General features: G+C 52.2%; 6 protein-coding genes across 6 annotated transcripts; 3 read left to right on the top strand and 3 right to left on the bottom strand.

The window, feature by feature from the left end:
• Positions 1-36: 36 nt before the first annotated feature.
• CTRU02_209978 (enoyl-CoA hydratase/isomerase) lies at positions 37-936 on the bottom strand (the record flags this gene model as incomplete). The annotated part of the gene is made up of 1 exon (XM_036720795.1): positions 37-936. The coding sequence occupies one exon, from the start codon at positions 934-936 to the stop codon at positions 37-39; it is 900 nt and encodes a 299-aa protein (XP_036587635.1).
• Positions 937-1,496: 560 nt separating this feature from the next.
• Positions 1,497-3,572, top strand: CTRU02_209977 (clr5 domain protein; the record flags this gene model as incomplete). Its single annotated transcript, XM_036720794.1, has 2 exons — positions 1,497-1,612; positions 1,784-3,572. The coding sequence occupies 2 exons, from the start codon at positions 1,497-1,499 to the stop codon at positions 3,570-3,572; spliced, it is 1,905 nt and encodes a 634-aa protein (XP_036587634.1).
• A 679-nt stretch (positions 3,573-4,251) lies between these two features.
• CTRU02_209976 (d-lactate dehydrogenase) lies at positions 4,252-6,309 on the top strand (the record flags this gene model as incomplete). Its single annotated transcript, XM_036720793.1, has 5 exons — positions 4,252-4,537; positions 4,613-5,884; positions 5,933-6,027; positions 6,077-6,157; positions 6,217-6,309. The coding sequence occupies 5 exons, from the start codon at positions 4,252-4,254 to the stop codon at positions 6,307-6,309; spliced, it is 1,827 nt and encodes a 608-aa protein (XP_036587633.1).
• Positions 6,310-7,511: 1,202 nt separating this feature from the next.
• CTRU02_209975 (uncharacterized protein) lies at positions 7,512-11,855 on the top strand (the record flags this gene model as incomplete). The annotated part of the gene is made up of 3 exons (XM_070205372.1): positions 7,512-7,912; positions 8,001-9,550; positions 10,663-11,855. 3 exons carry the CDS (start codon positions 7,512-7,514, stop codon positions 11,853-11,855), a joined length of 3,144 nt encoding a protein of 1,047 aa, XP_070061020.1.
• Positions 11,856-12,278: 423 nt separating this feature from the next.
• Positions 12,279-14,399, bottom strand: CTRU02_209974 (ATP-dependent RNA helicase rok1; the record flags this gene model as incomplete). The annotated part of the gene is made up of 1 exon (XM_036720790.1): positions 12,279-14,399. The coding sequence occupies one exon, from the start codon at positions 14,397-14,399 to the stop codon at positions 12,279-12,281; it is 2,121 nt and encodes a 706-aa protein (XP_036587630.1).
• Positions 14,400-19,017: 4,618 nt separating this feature from the next.
• On the bottom strand, positions 19,018-20,888 carry CTRU02_209973 (immunogenic protein; the record flags this gene model as incomplete). Its single annotated transcript, XM_036720789.1, has 3 exons — positions 19,018-20,292; positions 20,350-20,539; positions 20,602-20,888. The coding sequence occupies 3 exons, from the start codon at positions 20,886-20,888 to the stop codon at positions 19,018-19,020; spliced, it is 1,752 nt and encodes a 583-aa protein (XP_036587629.1).
• Positions 20,889-22,487: the final 1,599 nt, after the last annotated feature.

The following is a 22,487-nucleotide window of genomic DNA, read 5'->3' as shown; positions in this document are numbered from 1 at the left end:
TTTTCTTATCATGAGTCAATTCAAAGCGTGAAATAGTTACATCTTGGCCTTTAAATCTTTCTCCTTCCACCACGGGTACGCGCTTGGCGCGTCCTCTTCCATGGTTGCTTGGAATTTCGGTGCCCGCTTCTGCATGAAACTATCCATCCCCTCTTTGCTGTCCTTGCCTCTGAACAAATCGAAAAATATTTTGCTCTCCAGCAAGTGCGCCTCCTCGGGAGAATCGGGCGTTCTGAGGATCATGTCCCGCATGACCCTGACAGCAACCGTGCTAGCGTTCGCAGCAACGTCCTCGGCAATCGCAAGGGCACGCGGAAGAACCTGATTGGGTTCGACGATCTCACTAAATAGATTCCGTAGCAGAGGGCTGTCGGCGGGGTATACCTCGCCGGTGGTGACCAGATGCAGCGCCGGGCCCGCCCCGATGAGGCGGGGGAGATAGAACGACGAACAAGCCTCCATGTTGAAGCCCCTGCGCGCGAAGACGAAGCCGATCTTTGCCGATTTGGAGACGATACGGATGGACGCCGGCAGGGCCATGGTGATACCGATACCGACGGCCGAGCCGTTGATGGCGGCGATGATGGGCTTGGAGCAGTTGTGCATCGCTAAAGCGACGACGCCGCCAGTGTCGCGGTGGGCGTCGCGAGTGGATGGCAGGGAGACGGGGGAGTGGAGGTCCATACCCACGCAGAATGTCTTATTCTCGGGGTCGGAACCTGTAAGAACTATGACTTTCACGCGGGGGTCCTCGGAGAGTAGGGAGTATGCGCGGGCGAGGGAGTGGGCCATCTCGTCTGTGAAGGCATTTCGGGCGGCTGGGCGGTTAAGGGTGAGAATTATCACGGGGGTAGGGGTTGGTGAAGTTGCTGGATGGTGAGAGAGGCGTATCTGAGGGATTGAAAGGGTGTTGTAACTGTCTGGGAGGTTCACCATGATGCTGGGGCGCGGACAAGTACGGTGTTTTCAATATGAGGCGGAACAGCTGTTGACTGCTGACTTGAACTCTGCCTTGAGATAGGCACTGACTAACGACGATGGGCGTCGATGTATCTGCTGGTCAAACTGTGAAGTTGAAAGGTTCAAGCGGAAGTTGAAATTGAGGGGGTCTCACAACCGGATACCGAGGTCCGGTATGGCTGTTCTGAGTATATGTAAACGGGATATTCCAAACTCTGCGGAGTTTCTAAATGAGCGGCTTAGTCCGCCAGAGTTCTTGGGAAACTGGAGGGCTCAATTGGTAACCTTTTTTATCGCTATAACCAAGCTATCAAACAATACTTGCACAAATTGACGACCAAATGCAGCTTGAGATAGCATTGTAATCTACCTAGGCGAGATAAGGTCGCGATAAGAGTGACAGTGTTAAAAACCCATGCCACCATTATGTGGCACAGTACGGCTGACTCAACCAACCACTTGCGCATTGTAGATCCCCTTGGACCCTCGACCAAAAGACGCATTCCTCGACATGAGGCATACGACACTTCTAGAGCATGGTCTATGATTGGGATGCCCACGAAAAGCTATGTTTTCAGCTGTACATCAACGAGAAGAAGTCCCTCGAGGACATCATGGATTACTTGAAAATCCACCATAACTTTTCTCCCTGGTGAGTCAGTTTCACGTTGGTTGTTGGGCCCGGGAGGCCCCTTTTCCACTCCGCATATCATGGTCTCTCTCGCCGGCCGGACCAGCCGATCCACCCAAAGCTTTATTCCTTCCAAAAATGGCGAGCAAAAAATCCGGGGTAGAAATGCCCAGCTAATGACGTACCTTGCAGCAAACGAGCTTTTCAGACCCAGTTCCGCAAATGGGACTTCCCCTCGAAGCAGAACCCCGCCTACAAGAACGACCGGTTGGTTGCACGTATCAAGGAGCTATGGGAACGGAATCTTCCTCAAAAAGAGATGCTCCGCGTCTTGAAGGAGGACGGGTTTGATATCAAGAAGCGCGAGCTGATCCGCGTAAGGACGAAAAATCGATGGCTTCTGAAAGCTGCGAACGGCGAGCGGGCCAAGGAAACTCTTGGTTCTGGGCTCCGGCCGGCTCTAGCATCGGACAGCATGTTCGAGGGGCAGAGTGACAACCAGCGATTGCCCGGCGACACAGGGGACATGACTCCGGATACATTGACAGATCATGACACACTCGGGACTCTGCCTGACGAGCTCACCACTGCTTGGAATGAAGACAACAGTCGGAGAAAGCGGCGGCGATTGAAGGCCTGGGGAAGTGCCTCTCAAGATGCGCCGGTTGCCCCGCGATTTCCATCCGAGACCACGCTTGACGAGGCCAAGACGATAATTGGCTTGACGAATGACGTCTATCGACAGGTTCGATCTACTTTTGCACAGCTCTGCGAGGAGTCGGACATCGTCAAGAAGAGCGTTGCCGGCCCCGACAGATGGGAAGCCGTAAAGGACAGGCTGATTAGGGAGATGTCGCAGCTGCAAGACGTCATGTGGCAGTCCACAGAAAACCAAGAGTCCAAGAAGTTGGCGCTCGATGTTATATGCACCGATGTGACGAAGCGGACACGGACACTAGACAAACGCATCACTCTTGCAGAGGCCAAGAATATACTTGGAATCAACCCCGAGGAAGCTAGAGATCTACGTGCTGTCTTTGATCAGATTCTGAGAGACGGCTGTTTTGGCTCCAAGTCTGAAGCCGGGCCAGCCCAGTGGAACGACCTCAAAAAGAGATGGGAGGACGAATCAGACCTCATCCAACGTATTATTGCCCTCGGGCCTACAGATCCCTGCTACGCCGACAAACTGCGCGCTCTAGACATTCTCGCTCGGGATGTCATGAAGAGATTGCGGGATGACACAACGAGGAAGGATAAGCCAAAGAAAGAGTCTCCTGGGAAGGCGGAGCAACCGAAAGCTGTTGGAGCCCAGCAAGAGCGGAATCCCGGGCTTTCGCAATCGAGGCAGCAGGACGTGGTTGATCATGTTCGAGCTGACTCCGATTTGGTCAACCAGTATGGAAACTCTGGTCAGGTCTCTTCTATGGGTCTAGTTCCCAGTTCTGGGGACAGCCAGCCCCAGATGCTGATGCCTGTGTCTTTGCAAGCCCAGACCGCCGACCCCCTCGGTCATTCCGCTGCCCGCATACTATCTAATGCACTCCTTGGTCAGTCGAGTATGGCGCTGGAGTCGCATTTGGGGTCTTCACTCCTACTCGCTGCCAACGCGCAAGCTGCTTTTGTAGACCAGCAATATGCACAGCAGTTCACTGCCGCGCAGCCCATCTTCCACGCGCCGGTACCCACAAGTGTGGCCGTCTACTTACGACTGCACCCCTCGTCCACATTCGTCGTTAATGCTAATCTTTGGATCGCGACATTGAACTCGCACTCGGTGCAGGTGCTACGACATGTGGCGGCCAGCAAGTTTCCTGGTGCCGTCTGTCTGAGAGTTGAGGGGGTTCTGAAGGACGGTAAAGGCGGGGAGATGCCTCTGCAGATTGACCAAGATCCAGAGCTGGCTGCGTACTTGGCACATCTGCAGGGCGCGACTCCGACTTTCAATGTGCAGCTCGTCCCCGGCTGGAAGAGTGGTTAAGCCGCTACTTGGCGGGGTAGGGCTGAAATATGATTGGGACGCATGACTGAATGAAGATACCAGTGTATTATTAGACATTGTGCTCATTGCAAGCTGAGATGCTATTGTTCACGCCGATGCCGGTACTGGAGCCGGGGGGCAGAGCTGTCTTATCGGAGACGAATTGCTATCGCTAATGCATAACTGAAACCCAGACCCCCTTGTAGAGTTGACATGTCCTCGTTCGATTCATGCATGATGGCGCGCTCTCAAGAGAAAATACTCTAATTCGTCCACTTCACCTCGGGTTTAGTGAGTGAGCGGGCGGAAGGGAAAGTGGAAGCCACGGCAAAATGTGGAGTTGCGCCGGTCGCGGTCGCACCGTGGAGGTCCCATAACTTCCCCGCTTCCGGGCCGGCCAATCCTTATCCCCGACAGCTTTACAGGGGCCCAACGACCAGTTTCTGCAGGCTTTTGCATGGATTCCATCTCGCAATCTGAGCTCCAAAAGATCTAAGGCGGCGCAGATCCACCAGCTACAAAATATCTCCAGGCCTGCCACCACCTTCCCCTCAACCCAGACCTCCGAATCCGGATGGCAACAAGCTGCGTCTTGTTCTACTACAATTGACGCTCGACTTAATTACCTACTCGAAACCGAATCATCGATATCATTCTCTTTGCGAGTCGAATAAGCGCAATGGCGCATCTTAGAGCTAGAGCTCCGCAGGCAGCTCTTCAGAGCCTCAGAGCTGCAAGCCCGGCCCCACGCCGGCGATGCGTCGCTCTGTCCGCTGGAGCCGCGCGGCAGATGTCGAGCAAGCCTGATCGACCGGTGTCGAACGAAGACAAGACCGGCCGTACATTCCAGGGCCAGGTTGTCGGTAGTATCTCTCAGAGATTGGCGCGCGAACGGGCGGAGCGGGAGAGGTTCGCTGCTGAGCGGGAGAGGATGTCTGGAGGCAGGAACTACGCCTATACCTTTGGTGAGTGGGATACTTGCATAGTTGCGTTTTGATCTGGGCATCAAACCATCAGCTAATGCGTCGCTTTGCCTGCAGTGCTCCTCGCATCGATCGGTGCCTCGTACTACCTCGGCACACTCGTTCCCTCAAGTCCCAACGAAGAGTCGACGTTGCCGCTCCACAAGACAATTGCGCCACTACACAAGCTGAACAAGGAGAATCTCGAGGCTGCATGGGCTGACTTCGTCAACATCGTCGGCAAGGAGCACGTCAGCACGTCGATCACCGACATTGAGCACCACGCCGACTCCGAGTGGTCGTCGCACTCGGCCAAGCCCGATCAGCGTCCCTTCTGCGTAGTGTTCCCGAGCACAACGGAGGAGGTTTCTCGGATTATGAAGATCTGCCACGAGAGGCGCATCCCCGTTGTCGGCTACAGCGGCGGCACTAGTCTTGAAGGACATTTCACGCCTACGCGAGGTGGTATCTCCATCGACTTTGGCCGCATGAACAAGGTCTTGAAGCTGCACCAAGAGGACCTCGATGTTGTCGTGCAGCCCGCCGTCGGTTGGGAGTCTCTTAATGACCAGCTTGCTCAGTCGAACCTCTTCTTCCCGCCGGATCCGGGCCCGGGAGCCATGATCGGCGGCATGATTGGCACAGGATGCAGTGGCACCAACGCCTACCGCTACGGCACTATGCGCGAATGGGTTCTTAGTCTGACAGTCGTGCTGGCTGACGGTACCGTCATCAAGACGCGCCAGCGCCCCCGTAAGAGTTCCGCCGGTTACGACCTCACCAAGCTCTTCATCGGTTCCGAGGGCACCCTGGGCCTGGTGACGGAGGCAACGCTCAAGGTCACGACAAAGCCGGCGTCGACATCTGTCGCTGTCACGTCGTTCCCGACGATCCGCGATGCGGCCAACTGTGTCTCCAAGGTTGTCGCCGCGGGCATCCCTGTTGCAGCGGTGGAGATCCTGGACGACCTGCAGATGCAGTGCATCAACAAAGCCGGCATGACGAGCAAGGCGTGGGCCGAGGCGCCGACCCTCTTTTTCAAGTTTGCGGGCACGGAAACGGGCGTCAAGGAGCAGATCGGGCTGGTGAAGCAGCTCGCGTCCAAGGCCGGCAGCAAGACTTTCGACTTCGCCAAGAACGAGGAAGAGCAACATGAGCTGTGGAGCGCAAGAAAGGAAGCTCTGTGGAGCACGATGGCTGTCAAGCGCGAGGGCGACCACGTCTGGACTGGAGATGTCGCGGTGCCGATGAGCAGGCTGCCGGACATCATTGAGGAGACAAAAGAGGCCATGGCCAAGACCGGACTGTTTGGAACCATCGTCGGACACGTCGGTGACGGCAACTTCCATAGTGAGTATTCCTTGCTGAAGATGCAAGGCGAAGTACTAACGTGCACAGCTATCCTGCTTTACAACGACCAAGAGCGCAAGAGAGCTGAGCACTTTGTGCACAACATGGTCAAGAGAGCTATCGAGATGGAGGGCACTGTCACGGTATGTATACTGCAGGGAGTCGCTGGAGCAATGTCACTAACGTACGAAGGGCGAGCACGGTGTTGGTCTGGTCAAGAGAGACTACCTTCCCCACGAGCTGGGCGAGACGACTGTCGATACGATGAGACAGGTGAGTGAATTTTCCGAGAGCCTGTGTAATGGCAATTACTAACTTTTGTTACTCTACAGATCAAGAAGGCTCTCGATCCCCTTTGTCTGCTCAACTGTGATAAGATCGTCAGAGTGCAGCAGCCGAAGGCTGGCGAGGTGGAAGAGTGGTAAGCGGTAGTGGATGGCGGAAAATGTCCAGATCGGACAGGTGTAGGAATAGGGACAACAGCCTTAGCTGGCATCATTACTCTTGTACATATATCTCCCGTCCCCTGATGCTTAAGCGCCAGATCTGGCGTTTAAACACAACGACCTTTCAACGTTAAGCCCGACTTCCTATTCCTACGATGAAGGTTTGAGTAACAAGCAAAAATACCTACTACTTAACTATTACTTACATATGCACTGAAGCACACAAAGTCAAGAAAATGTTAAAGAAAAAGAAATCTTCGGAAACAGCAAAAGTAATCTTGAAAGGGACGAGACTCGAACTCGCGCGGGTTGCCCCACCAGGAAACAGATGTTAAGCTGACCTTAACCTGGCGCCATAACCAACTCGGCCACCCTTCCTGAGATTGTTGAAACATACATGGTGGAAGGACACCTATGACCCTTTACTCAACAGGGCTTGGAGGCCCCACAGTGAGACACGCTAAAGTGGCTGTGCCCACACCACCCGCCAAGGGACTTGATCCTGAGTGCCTGAATGATTGCTGGCAGAATCGACCTACCTGCTTGGGTCCGTGGTGATCATGTAGGACCGTTGGGTTCGTAGTTTTCTTTATTGTAGTAGCCTTACAGATTCGATGCATAGTTAAATGTTGTATTTCGACCGGCTTACTACTGGATGGAACTTGCTGAGTCTCTTCAACCCCATATACAGTCCCACTAACACCAAGCATGCTATCTACGCCGTTCATGGTTCACAATCGCAAGGCGCAAGGCGCACGAAAGCAGTCGTTCCAGGTTGGGTTCATCGTCCGTTGGATTCGAGCCTGATATTGTTCCAACACTTCCCCGGTTGGTGTCTACGTGACTTGCAGGGTTGCGACGCAGCCATAAGTTGACCACTGGAAGAAGCATGGCGCTTCTGCAACAAAATTCAGCTCTGAACCCGACTATTGTTTTAATTGGTGCACCCCAAGCATTGCACCAGATAATCTCAAGGGTACTCCCCACACCCTCCGACTGCCAGGGCCTTCAGGTGCGGCACCATGCCATACCTTGGAGCAGTGGTGGATGAGGCAGTCGACAAGCCTTGTAGTTAGCCTTGTTCCCTCCGAGAATTTACCATATAAATGCCTCTTAGGATCTTATGATTGATTTGAGACTTTCCTCGTGCCTCATCATATGTTTCGAAAGACCTTCACGCCATGGCGGACCCTCTATCCATAGCCGCCAGCGTCGCTGGCCTTATCACGCTGGCCACATCAACCGTGAAGCTGGCCAAGACGATGTCAGACCGATACACTGAGAAAGCAGCCGCCTCTATACGAGGTAACGCCGAAATTCTTGACACCGCTCTCACCCGGATAAATAAGAGCCTTGAAGACCAAACTTACACAGGTCCAGGGGAGGAGGCTCTCAGAGAGCCTGTCGAGTCTTGCGCGAGGAGCCTGCGAGATATTGAGATGCAGTTCCAAAATCTTGATATGAAGGGGAACTTCATCAGTAATATGGCCGGCCGACTGGCTCGTCCGGATATACTGAAGGAGATACAAAAGTTGCAGGTCTCTTTGGAAGGACAGAAGACGACCCTTCTTATTGCAATGCAGTGAGTTCCTTGGACGTGGAAACGCCTTTCTTTATTCCTGAAAATCAACCTCATTGGTACGTCTAGTACTCTCTAACAGCTTTGGTAGGAACTGCTCAGGGGAGAGCCAAAACAAGATGTTGCACATGATATTTGGCGCCATCGAGGACCTACGATCCATCATCAAAAAAGAGCAGGTCACAAATGAGCCTGTTAGTGACCATGCCATGAATGCCCAAACAACAAACAGCATCGAGAATACAAGCGTCGAGTCTGTGGTGCAGACGTATGCTTCCTTTGACGACTGGCTGTCGAGTTGGACGGTGGCAGAAGAAAATCAAGGCACTCTGGCGGCACCAGTAAGCGGCGAATCATCACAAAACAAAGGTCCGACCGCGAACTCCCCGACTGTACCAAGCGGTCCACAACGTGTGAAGTTGATTATTGAAGGTCTCCAGCAGGCAGGACACGAAGGAGCGATCACGAAGGAGATCATCACCACCAGTGACACGTCGTTATGCGATATCATCTCTGAACTCGATGAGACACTTTCGCAAACCGTAGTGAATAAACTCAGCAATAACCATCATGAATACGAACGAATATGCGGATTCATAGATACGGAGAATGGCGCCAAGTTCCCGCCGTTTATGCCCCGGGACGCTTCAATTGTGACTGTCACAGATGGCAGCAGCTCCTATATCGTTCGTGATGGGCTGAGGGTGAATCGTCATGAAAGGCTTATCGACTTTTACAACGAATGTATACGGGCAAATGTGTATCCAAAAACTTCGACATCGCCACTTGTCAAGAAAAAGTCATCCAGAATTGTGGTGCGCAATGCATTTGATCCTCAGCACTGCACCAACATTACGTTCCAGAGGACTTTGCGACTTCCGAATGACAGGCATTTTCAACGTTCACCATCGATTTCGAGGAGGTGGCAACCCGGGATCTATCGTTCTGAACATAACAGTCACAGGTACAGTAGTTCCAAATACAACAGTTTTGAACATGGCAACCCTTATTATGGATACTCTAAAGATAGTAGGGCTCCAGGAACTTCCGACTTCTTGGGCTCATTCCCCTTATTCAACGTTGAGGACTATAAAGAAAAGCTACCACCGGAAATGCACGAAAAGGGAGGGATGTTCTTCCCCATCTTCCAAAGAGAAGGCCTCGCCATTTCGTTTACAAAAGGCGAGCCAACCGAGGCTGATGACTATGGTGGTGCTGAGCAATTTGCCATCAGGGTTTATGCTGGATCTATCAACTGCTTTTCAGGAAAAACAGCAACAGAAACAGGAGCAAACGAACAAGACTATGTGATTTGCCCAATGCAGAAAAGGCTAGATGGTTACAAGGATGATATTGATGGGACTAGACAATTTGTTGCCATGCCTCTTGGATGGCAATATTCCGCCGAACACCAGATTACAGGAACAGAGGGCGTTGGCGGGATACAACTACAGATCGCAGCCCCTCTCTGGGACCATGTCGACTTCCGTGTACATGAGGACTTCTGGAGATTGGGTCGCTCTTTACGCTTTACAGACAGTGCCTCGGATTCGGGCCTGGAAAATGGTTCAGTCATCGTCATGTCCAACTTCAAGACAGATGCCAAGCTGCACAGCGCTTGCGAGATCTTATCCATCAACGGTAGCCAGCAACGAAGCCGTCCTGACTATTACCCCACGACTTGTGGCATTTCTCGTTTTGAACCTCCTCAATACACTTACCACGTCAACGACAGCCGTTCTCGCCGGGTCTCTACCGTTCAGGACTTAATTCAGATGAGAGGAAAGCAAGGCGCCGATCCAACTTCTAGTGTCCGCCTCCGCCCTGTTTTTTCATTAACTGTCCATCTCAAATTTTTTGTTACAGAAGACAGATATGATGTGTCCGAATTTAACAAAACCCTTACGTGTTCACCTTTTCTTGACCTTGGGTCTCTTATTTCCCACTGCCTTCATGACGAGTATATCGACTGCGGGTATTGTAACAGCTGCACGAGAACTTTTACCTACTCAGTTCATCCCCGCTGGTCATTTGGAACGTCCAAGACAGATGCTTTCCTGAGTGTCTGGCCTTCTGATTACATGCCCCTAGATCACGTGCTTGAGGTTTCGAAGTTGGCAGGGAATGAAGTGCGCATATTTTGCATACGGAAGACTGCCGGGGAGCTGAAGGGGAAAGATCACCAACTTCCGTCATATCCTAATCCAGGCTTTAGGCAAGGTTGGGCGATGGGCCTGGGGGCTGGAGTGCCGCTTTTCCAACAAATTCACAAAAACACTACCGCCAGAAATTGGGACTGGAAGAACAGCTGTTTTATTAATCTACAGCTCTTGAACGCAGCTTCCTTTAAATCCATTACCGGAATACCGGCATGGACTCCTATCTCGCTTCAGGATTACCAGAAGAGGCAGCTCACGTTACATGTGCCACTTGCACCAGCGCACCCGCACGCATCGTCAAACGATTCTAAATTGTCTAGTCTGAAAAGCATTAGTACTCTGGATCTCATGTTATCTGATGATATCAGATTCAGACGGCGGATTGTGCTGTGCCCCTGGTGTGAGACGAATCTCTGCAACATAGCGTGAGTCTACCTACCATCTTGCTATGAAGGCAAGCCTCTTGTAGAACTATACTGATGTCTTTCAGTCTTCTTCCGTGTAAACATATCTTCTGTTCCGATTGCATAAAAATCAACTGTAGAACCTGCATTCAATGTAGTGTTGCAACGACTGAACGACTTTTTTTCTCAGGACCAATGGAATCACCTTTCGAGAGGCTCGCCATTTCCCCAAAGCTTCTTACCATCAGGGAAGCATGCCAGGAATTAGAGGCCGTGCCTCGATATCGGCAAGTTGACGCGGCATACGAAAGCCCCGAAATAATAGCGGCGAAACTCGCCGGATGCACCTGGGGCGACCAGACCATGTTCTGGTTAAACTTCGTAATTGATGTACTGAAAAGGACCGAAAACGAGCCACGGATTCGGATAGCCAGGTCACTGGTGAGGGAGAAAGCTCAAAGCGGAAGCGTTTCCGAAGTTGAAGCTCTTCTACCTCTTCTTTCGAGAGCCGATTACTTTGAGGACCAGCATCACGGCCAGGAACATCTCGAAGAACTTCTGCGAGATTCTCTAAGGAGTCTCAACTTTCCCAGGCCAGACAAGGAACTTGGCATCACAAATTCAACCACATGCCTTGAAGCTGTTATCAATTGGATGGAAAGTGAGGCTATCGAGCCAGACCATCTTCTTGAATGGGGCGTGGACTTAAAGAAATGGGTTTGTCCCCAGGCGCTTGACAGCCTCAGCCGAGTTATTGGTTTCCTCAAACGCGGCGGGAAATCACTTGCCAAGGATTACGGCTTCAGTATTTTTGACTTAAAGGGAGCCAATGAAGGCAACTCGCGCCAGGATATCTTAAAAAGCGAGCTTCAAAAGGTAGTGTTGAATGAACTCGTGTCCAGTGGTTGCGACGTGAACCTCCGTAATGCCCAGGGTTACACGATGCTCTGGTACCCAGGGCATCTCGTACGCACGTTACTCGACAATGGTGCTCGCATAGACATATACGACCATAATGGCAACACGGTCCTACACGACATGGTATTGAAACGGCGTGAGACTCAACTCAGGGACCTCCTGAATGACAGCAGGGTTCGGGGTGCGGTAAATCTATTGAATAGGGAAAACCTTACCCCTTTTCACCTCGCACTAGGGATCGATGATCTTGGCGAATGGAGAACCTTCACGAACCTGCTCGAGAGCGCCCTGGCCAGTGTGTATCTGCCTCTTCCACGAGGCGCATATCGGGATGAGTTGATAAGGAGTCTCGAGAAGTGGAAAGATAACTTGCATCTAAAGACAGCTTATTGGTATGGCCAATATTCTGAGAAGCGCCTGCAAATAGTGCGGCAGGTTTGTGGCGTGAATAACACTACTATTTAACGGGTTGAGATTGGCTTACGCCAAATGACCTCCCGCCGCCTGGGAAGCAAAGAAGAACCAGGGAATTACAAACAGGCAAGGGGCTAGCGAGGCATATGCTTCTTTCGGTCTTTCATCTATTCATCACCTTCATCATTTTTGAGGTCCTCGGCCTTCCACTCTGGAATTTGGTCTTTTCTTGTTTGGATCTGATTACTCCTTCTTTACGGAGACAATACAGGTTGAAGTAAAGCGAGATGCCACTCACGCTCAAAATCTCCCATAGTTTTTAGTCTGTAGCCACTACCATCATGTTTGACGGAACTGATAAAGCACAATGTCTTGGATATTCACAGCATCACACTTTGCCAAAGGTTGAACGACAAAACATGCGATGCGTTGTAGGCAGGCACGTACTAGGATTATTTCACTGAATAACGTAGCTTAGTCGTCAATGCCTCCCCATTCACCAACATCATTGTTATCGTCCGCCCTGGAGGACTTTTCTTGCTTCTTCCTCTGCTTGCTCGCTGCAGCAGCTCCCTTCTTGTTGTTTTCCCTCCGTCTCTCCCATTTACTCTCGGTAGAGATCATCGCCGCTCCGTGGCTACGTCTTGCCTCAACGCCCTTCTCCTTCAACTTCTTCTTATCTGCCTTGCTCACGTTTGGCAGGGCGTCGAGGAGCCACTTCTGTACGTTGGCCTCGTCGCCTGACTTGCCAGCCTGCTTCTCACTGGCGGCGATGACGTTGGCAACACTCTTGACAAAAGGGATATCGTCAGTTGTGTAAAAGGTTACAGCAACACCTCCTTCACGACCGGCTCGGCCGGTACGTCCAGCACGGTGAACGTAGGCAGCGCTGGAGCCAGGAACGTCGTAATTTACAACGCCGTTTACACCTGCAAAGTCGACACCGCGGGCGAGCACGTCTGTCGTAATCAGAATCCAGACCTCGCCAGCGCGGAAGCGGCGCATGATTCCTGCACGAGCTTTATCAGACAGACCACTGTGCAGGGCAGCGATTCTGGTCGGGCCGCCAGCTGCCAGTGGTATGTCATACTTCAATTCCTCTGCTAACGCGGTCGCACGCTCAATGGTCTGAGTGAAGACTAGGAACGGGGGGCGCAACGGAGGGCCCGAGTCGTCTCCTGCGGTGGGGTGAAGGAGCTGTCGCAGACCAAGCAACTTTCCCTTCTCTGTTGCGGTGTAGACTAGTTTATGAGTTACGTTGGGGACAGCCGTGTCCTTCAGTCCAACAACCAGGCGAAGTAAGGGCTTAGTTGATGATCTCTCTGCCTGAATCTCCTTGACCAAGGTCTCAATATTGGATCCGAACGTCGCAGACCAGAATGTGATTTTCAAGTCGGGGTTAGAGCAAGCGGTCCAGATGGCCATGGTCTGCTCGCGGAAAATGGGGTCAAGTAGAACGTCGGCCTCGTCAAGAATGAGTGACTTGACCGTTGGGAGCACGCGCTGAGTCTTTGATGATCCAGATGTGAGGAAGTTGACGAGGAGTGCCGGTGTAGTAACTAAAATGTCTGCCTTCGTAACGTGCTTTGATTTGGCAGGCTCAGTCTCACTGTCCTCATCGTCATCTTCAGAGTTCTCACTCTCAGACTTGTCATCCTCGCTCTCGGAGCTCTCGTCTTCCTCAGAAGGAACCCGCATGCCCTTCTTCATGCCCACAACCTTGATGCCAGAACCCTGGGCAAGCTTACGTCCCTCGTTGACAATCTGGAAAACAAGCTCTCTTGTCGGCGCAATGACGATTGCAGAGAGCTCGTGGTCATCTTGCTCTCCACCGGCAGAAGCCCTCTTTTGCATGATGGAGTTAATGGCAGGGATTAGAAAACTAATCGTCTTACCGCTGCCCGTCGGCGCAACGGCCAAGAAGTCAACTCCTCGCGACACGTCGCCCAGCTCGTCATTGTGAGGAACTTCCTTGAGCGCAAGCTCGGGCTGCAGAAGAAGAGGAAGGCTGCCCAGCTGAACCTCAGTTGGCACTTTATAGCCCTGGTGAGCCAGGTTGTCCGCCAGCAAGGGGGCGATGTTATAGTTCGTCCGCAGTTCGCGGAATGAGGTCAGAGGCTGCGGGTGAAGCAGGTTCGTCTCTTTCTCCACCTCGACAGCAGCCTTCTTCTTCTTCTTGCTCTTTGTAACCTTGGAAGGATTCTTGTGACGCTCGGAAAGGAGCGTGAGCTTCAATCGGTGGGAACGAAGGATCTGTCGGCACTCGTCTTCGGGGAGCAGAGTTGGCTTGACGGCAGGATTTTGCGTAGTATCCTTGTCCTTCGCGGCGGCCTCTATCGCCTTCTCTGCTTCTTTTCCAGGATCCGGCTTAGGCGCAAAGAAATCGACTTCGGGCAACTGCGCTTCTTCCTTCTCTTCGACCTCTTCTTTGCCGCGCTTCCTCTTGTGTCCCCGCGTAGAGGGGACTTCATCGTGGAAAAGCTGGGGATTTGTTCGGTTTCCGGCCGACGGTAGGTTTGTCACCGCATTATTCGCAGCCTTGGGACCCTTTGAGGTCTGCTTGATGCCTCGCGACAACACTTTGAGGATATCCATGGTTGACGGTGCGAAGTCCAGCGAGGATATTCTGGATTTCTGCGAAAGCTGCAATTGACATGGAAATTTTAAAGTGGACCCGCGGACTGTGTCCGCACAGTGTGTTTCCTGTGCGGCCCCCCGGCATTGACTGCAAGACTTACCTAATCTAACTTTCTTCCATCGTATCAACATAACGGCAGGCGACACTCATCTGCCACGAGTTGGACGCAAAGTCAAGGGCGACCAATCATGATTTCTTCGGAAGTGGTATATAAATCTGGAGATCTAGTTTAAAGCATCGACGAAATAACGGCATGTAGGGACCAGGGACTGAATCTTCCTGCAGCCTGTGTTGAACACGCAAGTATTCATCTGTCTTTGTCACAATCTGCTCACTCATCCAAAAAATTTTATGCTCAACTCCTTGCGGTAAGAGTTTTTGACGTTATACTGTAAAGCTCTCCAACCTTCATGACCTGCCCCATAAATCGTATGTAACGGCGTCTCATACATGAGGGCCGAAAATAGTCATCTTTCAGGAAATGACGGCTGTAAGCGACAATTTGAATTGTGCTAGATGCCATTAGGGGGCGTTGAGGTTAACATAATAAAGGAAACATGTGCATAGATAAATGAAAGCGGTTTTGCTTGCTCCAACCGAGTCACCCGTTGGCTAATTAGCGTGCTGAAGTAGCGCAAGGTTTTATCATTGATTTCATAGTCTGATGCTTCTGACTCCCAAAGTGATTGATCTCCACGCTGTGGACTGGGCCGAGATTGATACCAAATCATCGCTGGTCGGGCATACAGCCGGCATCATAAAGGTCAGTATTAACGGACTGAAGAGGAAGAGGCCGGTCGAAAGTTTCTGCGCGGCAGAGAGGCTACCTTGTGCGGCAATGAGAAATATAACTCGAAGGAAGACGCTACCTACTCTGTATTTGGGATCATGGGTGTGAACATGTCCTATTGCACTGAGCAGGCAAACGCGCTTTCTTTCGGCTGCAGACAACCATTCGTAAAGATCTACTTCTCTTCATTTTCTCATCCTACATAGCCTCGAAATCACAACAGACGATGCGATTTCCGTGGAAACAGATGTATGTGGGAAGTCGAAGCAGTGTACGGTTACCCCATTGGCTGAAAACCCAAGCTACTTCTTCGTAGAAGATCCTATCATCTGGTATCACGCTTAAATAAACAATTCCTCGGCGACAAAATTTGCGATGGCTGTTGAGCATCATTATCCCCCACACCTTCCTCCGACAGGTCTTTGCCTTTGCCTAGCTCCTTAGGGAGAGGATCGACAGAGACGCTTATTTCCGGCATCTATTATCCAACAATGGGTTCTCGCATTGAGATTTTTGAGGAAGAAGTTGTACCAAGAAGCTTGCACGGGGAATTCTGTATCCTACAAACGAAGCTGTAGCTTGGTTTCATGTATCAACAGTAGCTTCAAGACCTGCCGAGCGAATCCCTTCCTACATAATGGCACACGGGTTTCACGTAGTTTTTGGTCTAGGTTTGCCAATAAACAAGAGCCTGTAGGCTAGGCGATTCATCTGCCTCAAGCAAGAAAAGGCAAGACGAGGGCATATAATGACAGCCACGGAGATAGCTGGCGAAGAGTAGTTGGCTCTTAAGGCTTACTAGGTTCTTGATTTTCTTGAGCGATCACCAACCCGTATTTCACAACACCTCAACATAATGGTATCTCTTTAACTAATCAGTCTTATGTCCTTAATGTACCTAGAACGTTTTGTATTTAGTGGAAGTGTGCCTTAGTATTCAAAGCCGAGCACCAGAAACGGGGTCCCAAAGAATCGAGATATACCAACTCATGATTCGCATCATTCTAAAACTAAATCCCATCATTTTGGGGTCGTCAGTAAAGTAATTCTAGTCAAATGATTCACACAAAATCGTAGTTCCAATTAGTATAAGAGAAGTCAACGCAGTAACAACTTTGGTGTCATCCATGGAATTGAATAGTCTATGGGTTAACGTCCTCTATTGAGCCGGTGACAGTAAAATACAATTCAGCTTTCAACGCCTCATCTTTTCTACTCATGGATTCAGTCAAACCATATTGGTGAAAGAAACACAGAGCCTTCACACAAGCCAAGACTCCACGGCGCAGAGAGCAGCAGGTGGTACTTCAGCACTTATATTAAGTCCCACTAACATACCAGGCAGTTTGATCGCCACATCGGCCTTCCATCAGCCAAGTCCAACTGCAGTTCAACCCGCAACAAAAACGTTCTTCAGGCCTTGATTTCCGTTCCCTCCAACCGCTCCTAATCGGACCTTCTTCCGTCGCAGAGAGGGTACGTCATCCAACCTCCACATGGAAACGCGATCAACATCTCCACCGAGCCTTGGGGCCGACAGCGCAATTTAGAACAAACACAAAGATGAAAACCCACACGTCTAGCCCACGCCAACCCCTCCGCTCCCGAGACCTGGAAACTAGTTCGAAAGGGCCCGCATAGGTGGCAGCAAAAAATGAGAAAAATAAGAGGAAACCCACAAGGCCCGCTCCCCTCCAGGTTCCACCTAGAAAATTTCCGGGCCTCAGTTAATCTCAGCTTCACCTCTTGATGTTTTTCGTCCCCAGTATAGCAAGCAAGCACTGATTTACACGTGCTCGTCACGGCCGTGCCCAGGTCAACTACGGAGAGCCCGATGCAATCTTGGAGTTGGTTCGTCTATAGTCTGGAGGGACTCGGACCGTCTTGACATATTCTTCTTCACCAGCATCGCTAATCCCCCGACGCACAAACGTGATAGGAAAACGGCAAGTGTACAGATATGGACAGATAGATACTTCGTGAACAAGTACCAACCGTAAATAAAGTACAACTCTAGAGCCATGACCGAATAGAGGTCAAGCAGAGAAAAGAGTCATGAGAATGTCAAAGTCCAACCCACCCCCGGTTTCTAAATCCAGACCAAAAGCACCGAGGTGAGACGAGAGGAGGGGGAGAAAAGCACCAGCCCGTCGTTCATCCCACCCCCTTTAGTACCCTCAAAAAGCCCAGTCCCCTCCTCCGAAGAGAAGAGAATTGCCATGTCCGCTGAACAAGTACTCGTCCAAGTAGGAAACAAATACGGTCGACGCGCACGAACCTGCCAGTTGGAAAAGAGGGCCACGCAAGATGACCTCGCCATAGCCCACTTCCAAAACAACATGCCGAAATAAAGTTGACAGGCTTACTAGTGAAGGCGGAACACTGTATCGAAGAAGCATAATCCGTCTGCAACGTGAGCCTGCAAAGCGAATGCAACGCCAGACCTACGGTCGCAGTAAGAAAAGGCATGGGCAAAAGACCTCGTGACCTCCCCAGACTGCCTCAACTTCGCATGTCGATGGCATGGCAAAAAGAAAAGTGAGACGAGACAAGAAGGAGCCGAGCTCTATGTTGCCTCCCCCCCTTTTCCGTCTGCCCTCTGCAGCACAATCCCAGACGAACGCAAGGTGGCGCGGCCTTTGCCAGCACTGGTGAAGAAGAAAAAGGCTCATCGTATGTTTTCCAACTAAAACCTTATCGTGCCGTGCCGCGTGTGTGTGTGTATGTCTGTTTGCTTTATCGTCCAAATTCCTGAGGCAAACCAGGAACCAGAGCGGCAGGCATAGTTGTTGTTGCTGTTGTAATGGGCGAGGAAAATAACATGGCGAACCGGGTTCTTGGACTTGTAAGTTACCGTAACGTCAAACGTAGCGTTGCATCCGTTTCACGCTTGTTGACCTTCTGGAACTCGACCTCGCTTAGCTACTTGGGCAACAACAACAGTCGCAGGGTGTGCTTGGACCCAAGTAACGCCAGCATGACCGTTGTCGAAACCTGCAACATGTCAAAACGTTTAGAGGCCTTCGAGGAAGTATACGGACTTCCTTCACACGTACACGCTTGAGCGATATCAGCATGCGCACCAACTAACTACTAGTCACAAGTCACGCGGATGGTAATAGACAACAGACGGAAACGAGGCTTAGCAACACGCAACGAACTTCTATTAAGTATTAAGTGAATGCTAAAAACGCGACGCCAACCCTAGTGGCTGGCACGGACCGTTACAAGCACGTCTTTTCCCACCAACAGTATCTCCAAACTCAAGTCTGACGATTCCTAACCTCAGACCGAGAGTAGAACCAACGCAAGTCCGTTCATCCTATCGACCCAAGGCTTCTTCGTTTTTTTGTCGTGGGTATTTTTTCTTTTTCGTGTTCTTGTCTGGAGCGACGGGTATAACTGGGTATCAAAGCATCAAAGCACGATACTTATAAAACAAACAAAAGAACAAACCAAACAAACTGAATGTGATTCGAAAAGACCGAAAGTGGAACGGAATCACCTCCCGCCAGATTTCGCCTTCCGATGCGTGTGCTGTAAAGAGGGAAATAGGAAAGGGTATCAGGTAGAATCAGTCTTGACGGGGTATCTTGAAATGCAGATCCGATTCCCGAACAAACTCAACTGAGTGAAATGAGTTGTCACGTGACATTACTCTTCCTCCGATCTCGATCCAATGCGTGCAATTTTTGTGCTGTTTTTCGTCGTTTGTGTCATTCTTCAGAGCTTGAAGAGGGAAACCTCCACTTGCGAGGAAGTCTCATTGGACTTAGCTGCGTACTCTATGCGGCAGCGGTGACAGGGGCGGGAGTAGAGGCGGCGACGTTCTCGGGCTTGTTCTCGGGCTCCTCAGCGGCCTTAGTAGCCTCGGCAGCAGGAGTGGCCTCGGCGGGCTTAGCAGCCTCGGCGGCGGCAGGGGCCTCCTCAGGCTTCTCCTCCGTCTTCTCGAGCTTCTCAGCGGGCTTCTCAGCGGCGGGCTTGCCACGGCCCTTGATGGTGGCACGGAGCTTGGAGAAGGCGCTGGTCTTCTCGGGCTTCTCAGCCTCCTCATCAGAGTGGGCAGGAGACTTGGCGGCAGGGGACTTGTCGCGCTTGCCGAAGCCGAAGGGCAGGGAAGACTTGCGCTTCTCGCTCTTGAGCTCAGGGCGAGTCTCGCCGTTGGTGGCAGGAGCAGCCTCCTTGACCTCAACAGGGGCAGTGGCTGGGCTGGTCACGTCGACGGCCAGAGGAGTGGTGGCTTCAACAGGAGGGATGACGGGAGCAGTCTCAGCGGCAGGGGTAACCTCGGCCTCCTTAGCAGGGGTGGCGGGAGCAGCCTCGGCCTCAGCAGCAGCAGCAGCCTTCTTCTCCTTCTTGCCGAAGACACCGAAGATGCTGTTGCGCTTGACGGGAGTAGGCTTCTTCTCCTCCTTGGCAGCCTCAGCGGGCTTCTCCTCAGCAGGAGTCTCGGTGGCAGCAGCAGCAGCAGCAGGGACCTCAGCAGCGGGAGCAGCAGGAGCCTCAGCGGCAGGGGTCTCAACGGCAGCGGCCTCAACAGCGGGGACAACAGGAGTCTCCTCCTTGGGAGCCTCAGCAGCAGCGGGGGCAGCGGCGGCCTCCTCCTTCTCCTCCTTCTTGGACTCCTCCTTCTTGCCGAGAAGGCCGAAGATAGAAGTGCGCTTGCGGCTAGCAGAGCGGCGCTTAGGCTCCTCCTTCTTGGGCTCCTCAGCGGCGGGGGCCTCCTGGGTAGAGACGGCAGCAGGCTCAGCGGTGGCAGTCTCAGTTGTGGCATCAGCAGCAGCGGCCTCAGCAACAGGGGCCTCGGCGGGCTTCTCCTCCTTCTTCTCTTCCTTCTTCTCCTCCTTCTTGGCGGGCTTCAGGCTCTCGAGAGCGGTCTTGTAAGCCTCAGTCTCGGTGATGGAGGTAGCGAGCTCCTTGGCCTCAGCAATCTTGTTCTTCAGCTGGGCGATCCAGTTGTCACGGTCCTCAGCGCTGGGAGCCTTGAAGACGTGCTTGTGACCCTTGGCGGTGAAGTGGAACTTGTTAGCGCCGTCGGTGGCGGGCTCAGAGGCGTCGGCCTGGGAAATGATTGTTAGTCAACCATGTCTTGGGGTAACTTCGTCTGTTATTCTTACCAGGTTGATAACACCCTGGGGAGCGGTCTTGTCACCGAAGAAAAGGAGACCCTTGCCGGTGTGGGAGGCCCAGGCAGCGTTGTGGTGAGCAGTCTCCGCAGACTTCTCGGTCTTCAGATAAGAAGACAGGTTCTTGGACTCGATGGCGTCAGATCCGAACCAGAAGAACTCCTTGGAGTAGATGAAGTTCCTGTGAGCGCTTATGTAAGTATGTGTGGCCAAGTCTAGCAGCTATATTTGCGTGCTACCTACTTGGGGAAGTTAAGGCCCTTGTGCTCAAGGTGACCCTCCTCGACGGGGGTGACCTCCTTCTTGGGCTCCTCGGCAGCAGCAGCAGCCTCGGCGGCTGGGGCCTCAGCTGGTGTCTCGGTGGTGGTAGCCGGAGTCTCCTCGGTGGTGGTGGCAGCAGCAGGCGCGGCGGCGGCGGGAGCCTCAGTGGCGGTGGTCTCGACGGGCTTCGTCTCGGCAGCGGGCTGCTCGGTGGTGACGGCAGGAGTAGTCTCCTTGGAGACCTCGACGGGCTTCTGTTCTTCGGCCATTGTGAATGTGTGTGAAAAAAGGGGAGTGGGTATCTAAAAGTCAGGCGAGAGACTTGGGTATCACTATGAAAAGGTGGAAAACAAAAGCACTAATAAAAGTACTGTTATGGTCGTGAGGATTTGTATAAGTGATCTCTTGGGAAACAAGAAGATCTCTTTGGGAATAATGGCAGAAAAAAAGAAGACCTGTAAGTGGTGGCAGAGAGAAGACGGGAGAGGGAGAGAAGAAAAACGGGAGATGGAGCGGGACGCTGGGGGTACTTATTCGCAAATGCGTGACAAGAGACGGCTTTGCCCTTGCCAGGAGGCCTGGTTTGATGGAGGTTCACACGGTCCAGTCAGTCCCTGGCGAAGGAAAAAAGAGGCGTGGCCCCGTTCTAAGTGGCTCCCCTGGGCTACCTTGGGTAGTGTGGGCAGGGAAAGAACGGTCCAAGGTGTGTGTGCGTGTGTGTGTGTGAGTGGGCGTGGGTAGAAGGGAGGAGGGAGTGTCAATGTCAGTCCAGAGGGCGACAAGGCGTGGGAGGGAAAGGCAGGAAAGCATAGGCACAGACAGACAGACAGGCAGGTACATGAGATTGTTTGGGGTTGCTTGGGTAGCAGGTATCCGTACGGAACGGTAAGGTACGGTTAGGAACGTAAGGTGCTTACAGACTGGTCGACTTGAGGGCAAGTGCAGGTCTGATCCGGCCTATTGGCTTATCACTTGCCTCAGGAAAGAACGTGTATACATACATAGCTTGTGGTGAGAAGGAGGCGTAGGTATGAGTTCTCGATGAGCGGAAGGTGCATGTCTGGCCATGCATGGCATGGGGGCAGGTGAAGTCACTCGTTCCAAACGGATACTTTTTGTGGGGGTGCTTTTGCCATTAGACGTCTATCGTGGTCCCTGTTAGTATCATTTACAGGACCAGCAGCAGGAGGAGCAGCAAGAATAGCAGTAGCAGCTGCCATGTCAGTGTCAAACGGTACACTGACACTGCGCTCTCTCTGATCTCACATGTGGTAGTTTGTATCTTTTGGGGGGGGGGCAGACAAACAGCCCCAAAACACACTACGGCAAGGTAATCAACCTTAGCACAGTAGTAGTCCAGTTCTTTTCAGAGTTTAGAAGGAAAGGGGGTAGGGGAGGGAAGGAGTGAAGGAAGGAATAAAAGGGTACATTAACGGAGCACGTCCCGGACGGAAAGATACTTGATCGAAAGTACCTCCCTTTTGGCGTAGGTCCTTTTAATGGCAAGTGGGGCAATGTCCTTAGTAGCTCTGTCCCTGTCGCTGCTTGGATGGTGTTGCTCAGTTGGCCCAGGTGCGCGCACAGGGGATGAGAAAGAGAAAGAGGCTGGCCCGTGCTGCACACAAGCGAGTGGGACGAAATTGCAAGACCCGTAGCTGCATGTGCGTGTCCTGCGGTAGACGACGGGAGATACGATACGTATCCCCTTCAAGACAGGGACGTATACCGCAGGGCGACCGGGGGTTTGGCAAAGACGAGCCTTTCCACAGAGCGGCCAGCGTCAGGGGGTGCCTGTCTGGACCCTGCTGCGTTGCCGGGAACATGCCATCGAGATCCACTCTCGCCGCCATTGCCAGACATTAGTGGCC

Source organism: Colletotrichum truncatum, assembly GCF_014235925.2.
Source record: "Colletotrichum truncatum strain CMES1059 chromosome Unknown Contig_0006, whole genome shotgun sequence".
In the NCBI taxonomy this organism is placed as follows: Eukaryota; Fungi; Ascomycota; class Sordariomycetes; order Glomerellales; family Glomerellaceae; genus Colletotrichum; species Colletotrichum truncatum.
Note: the sequence above shows the minus strand (reverse complement) of the source record. Positions and strands in the feature narration are given on the sequence as shown.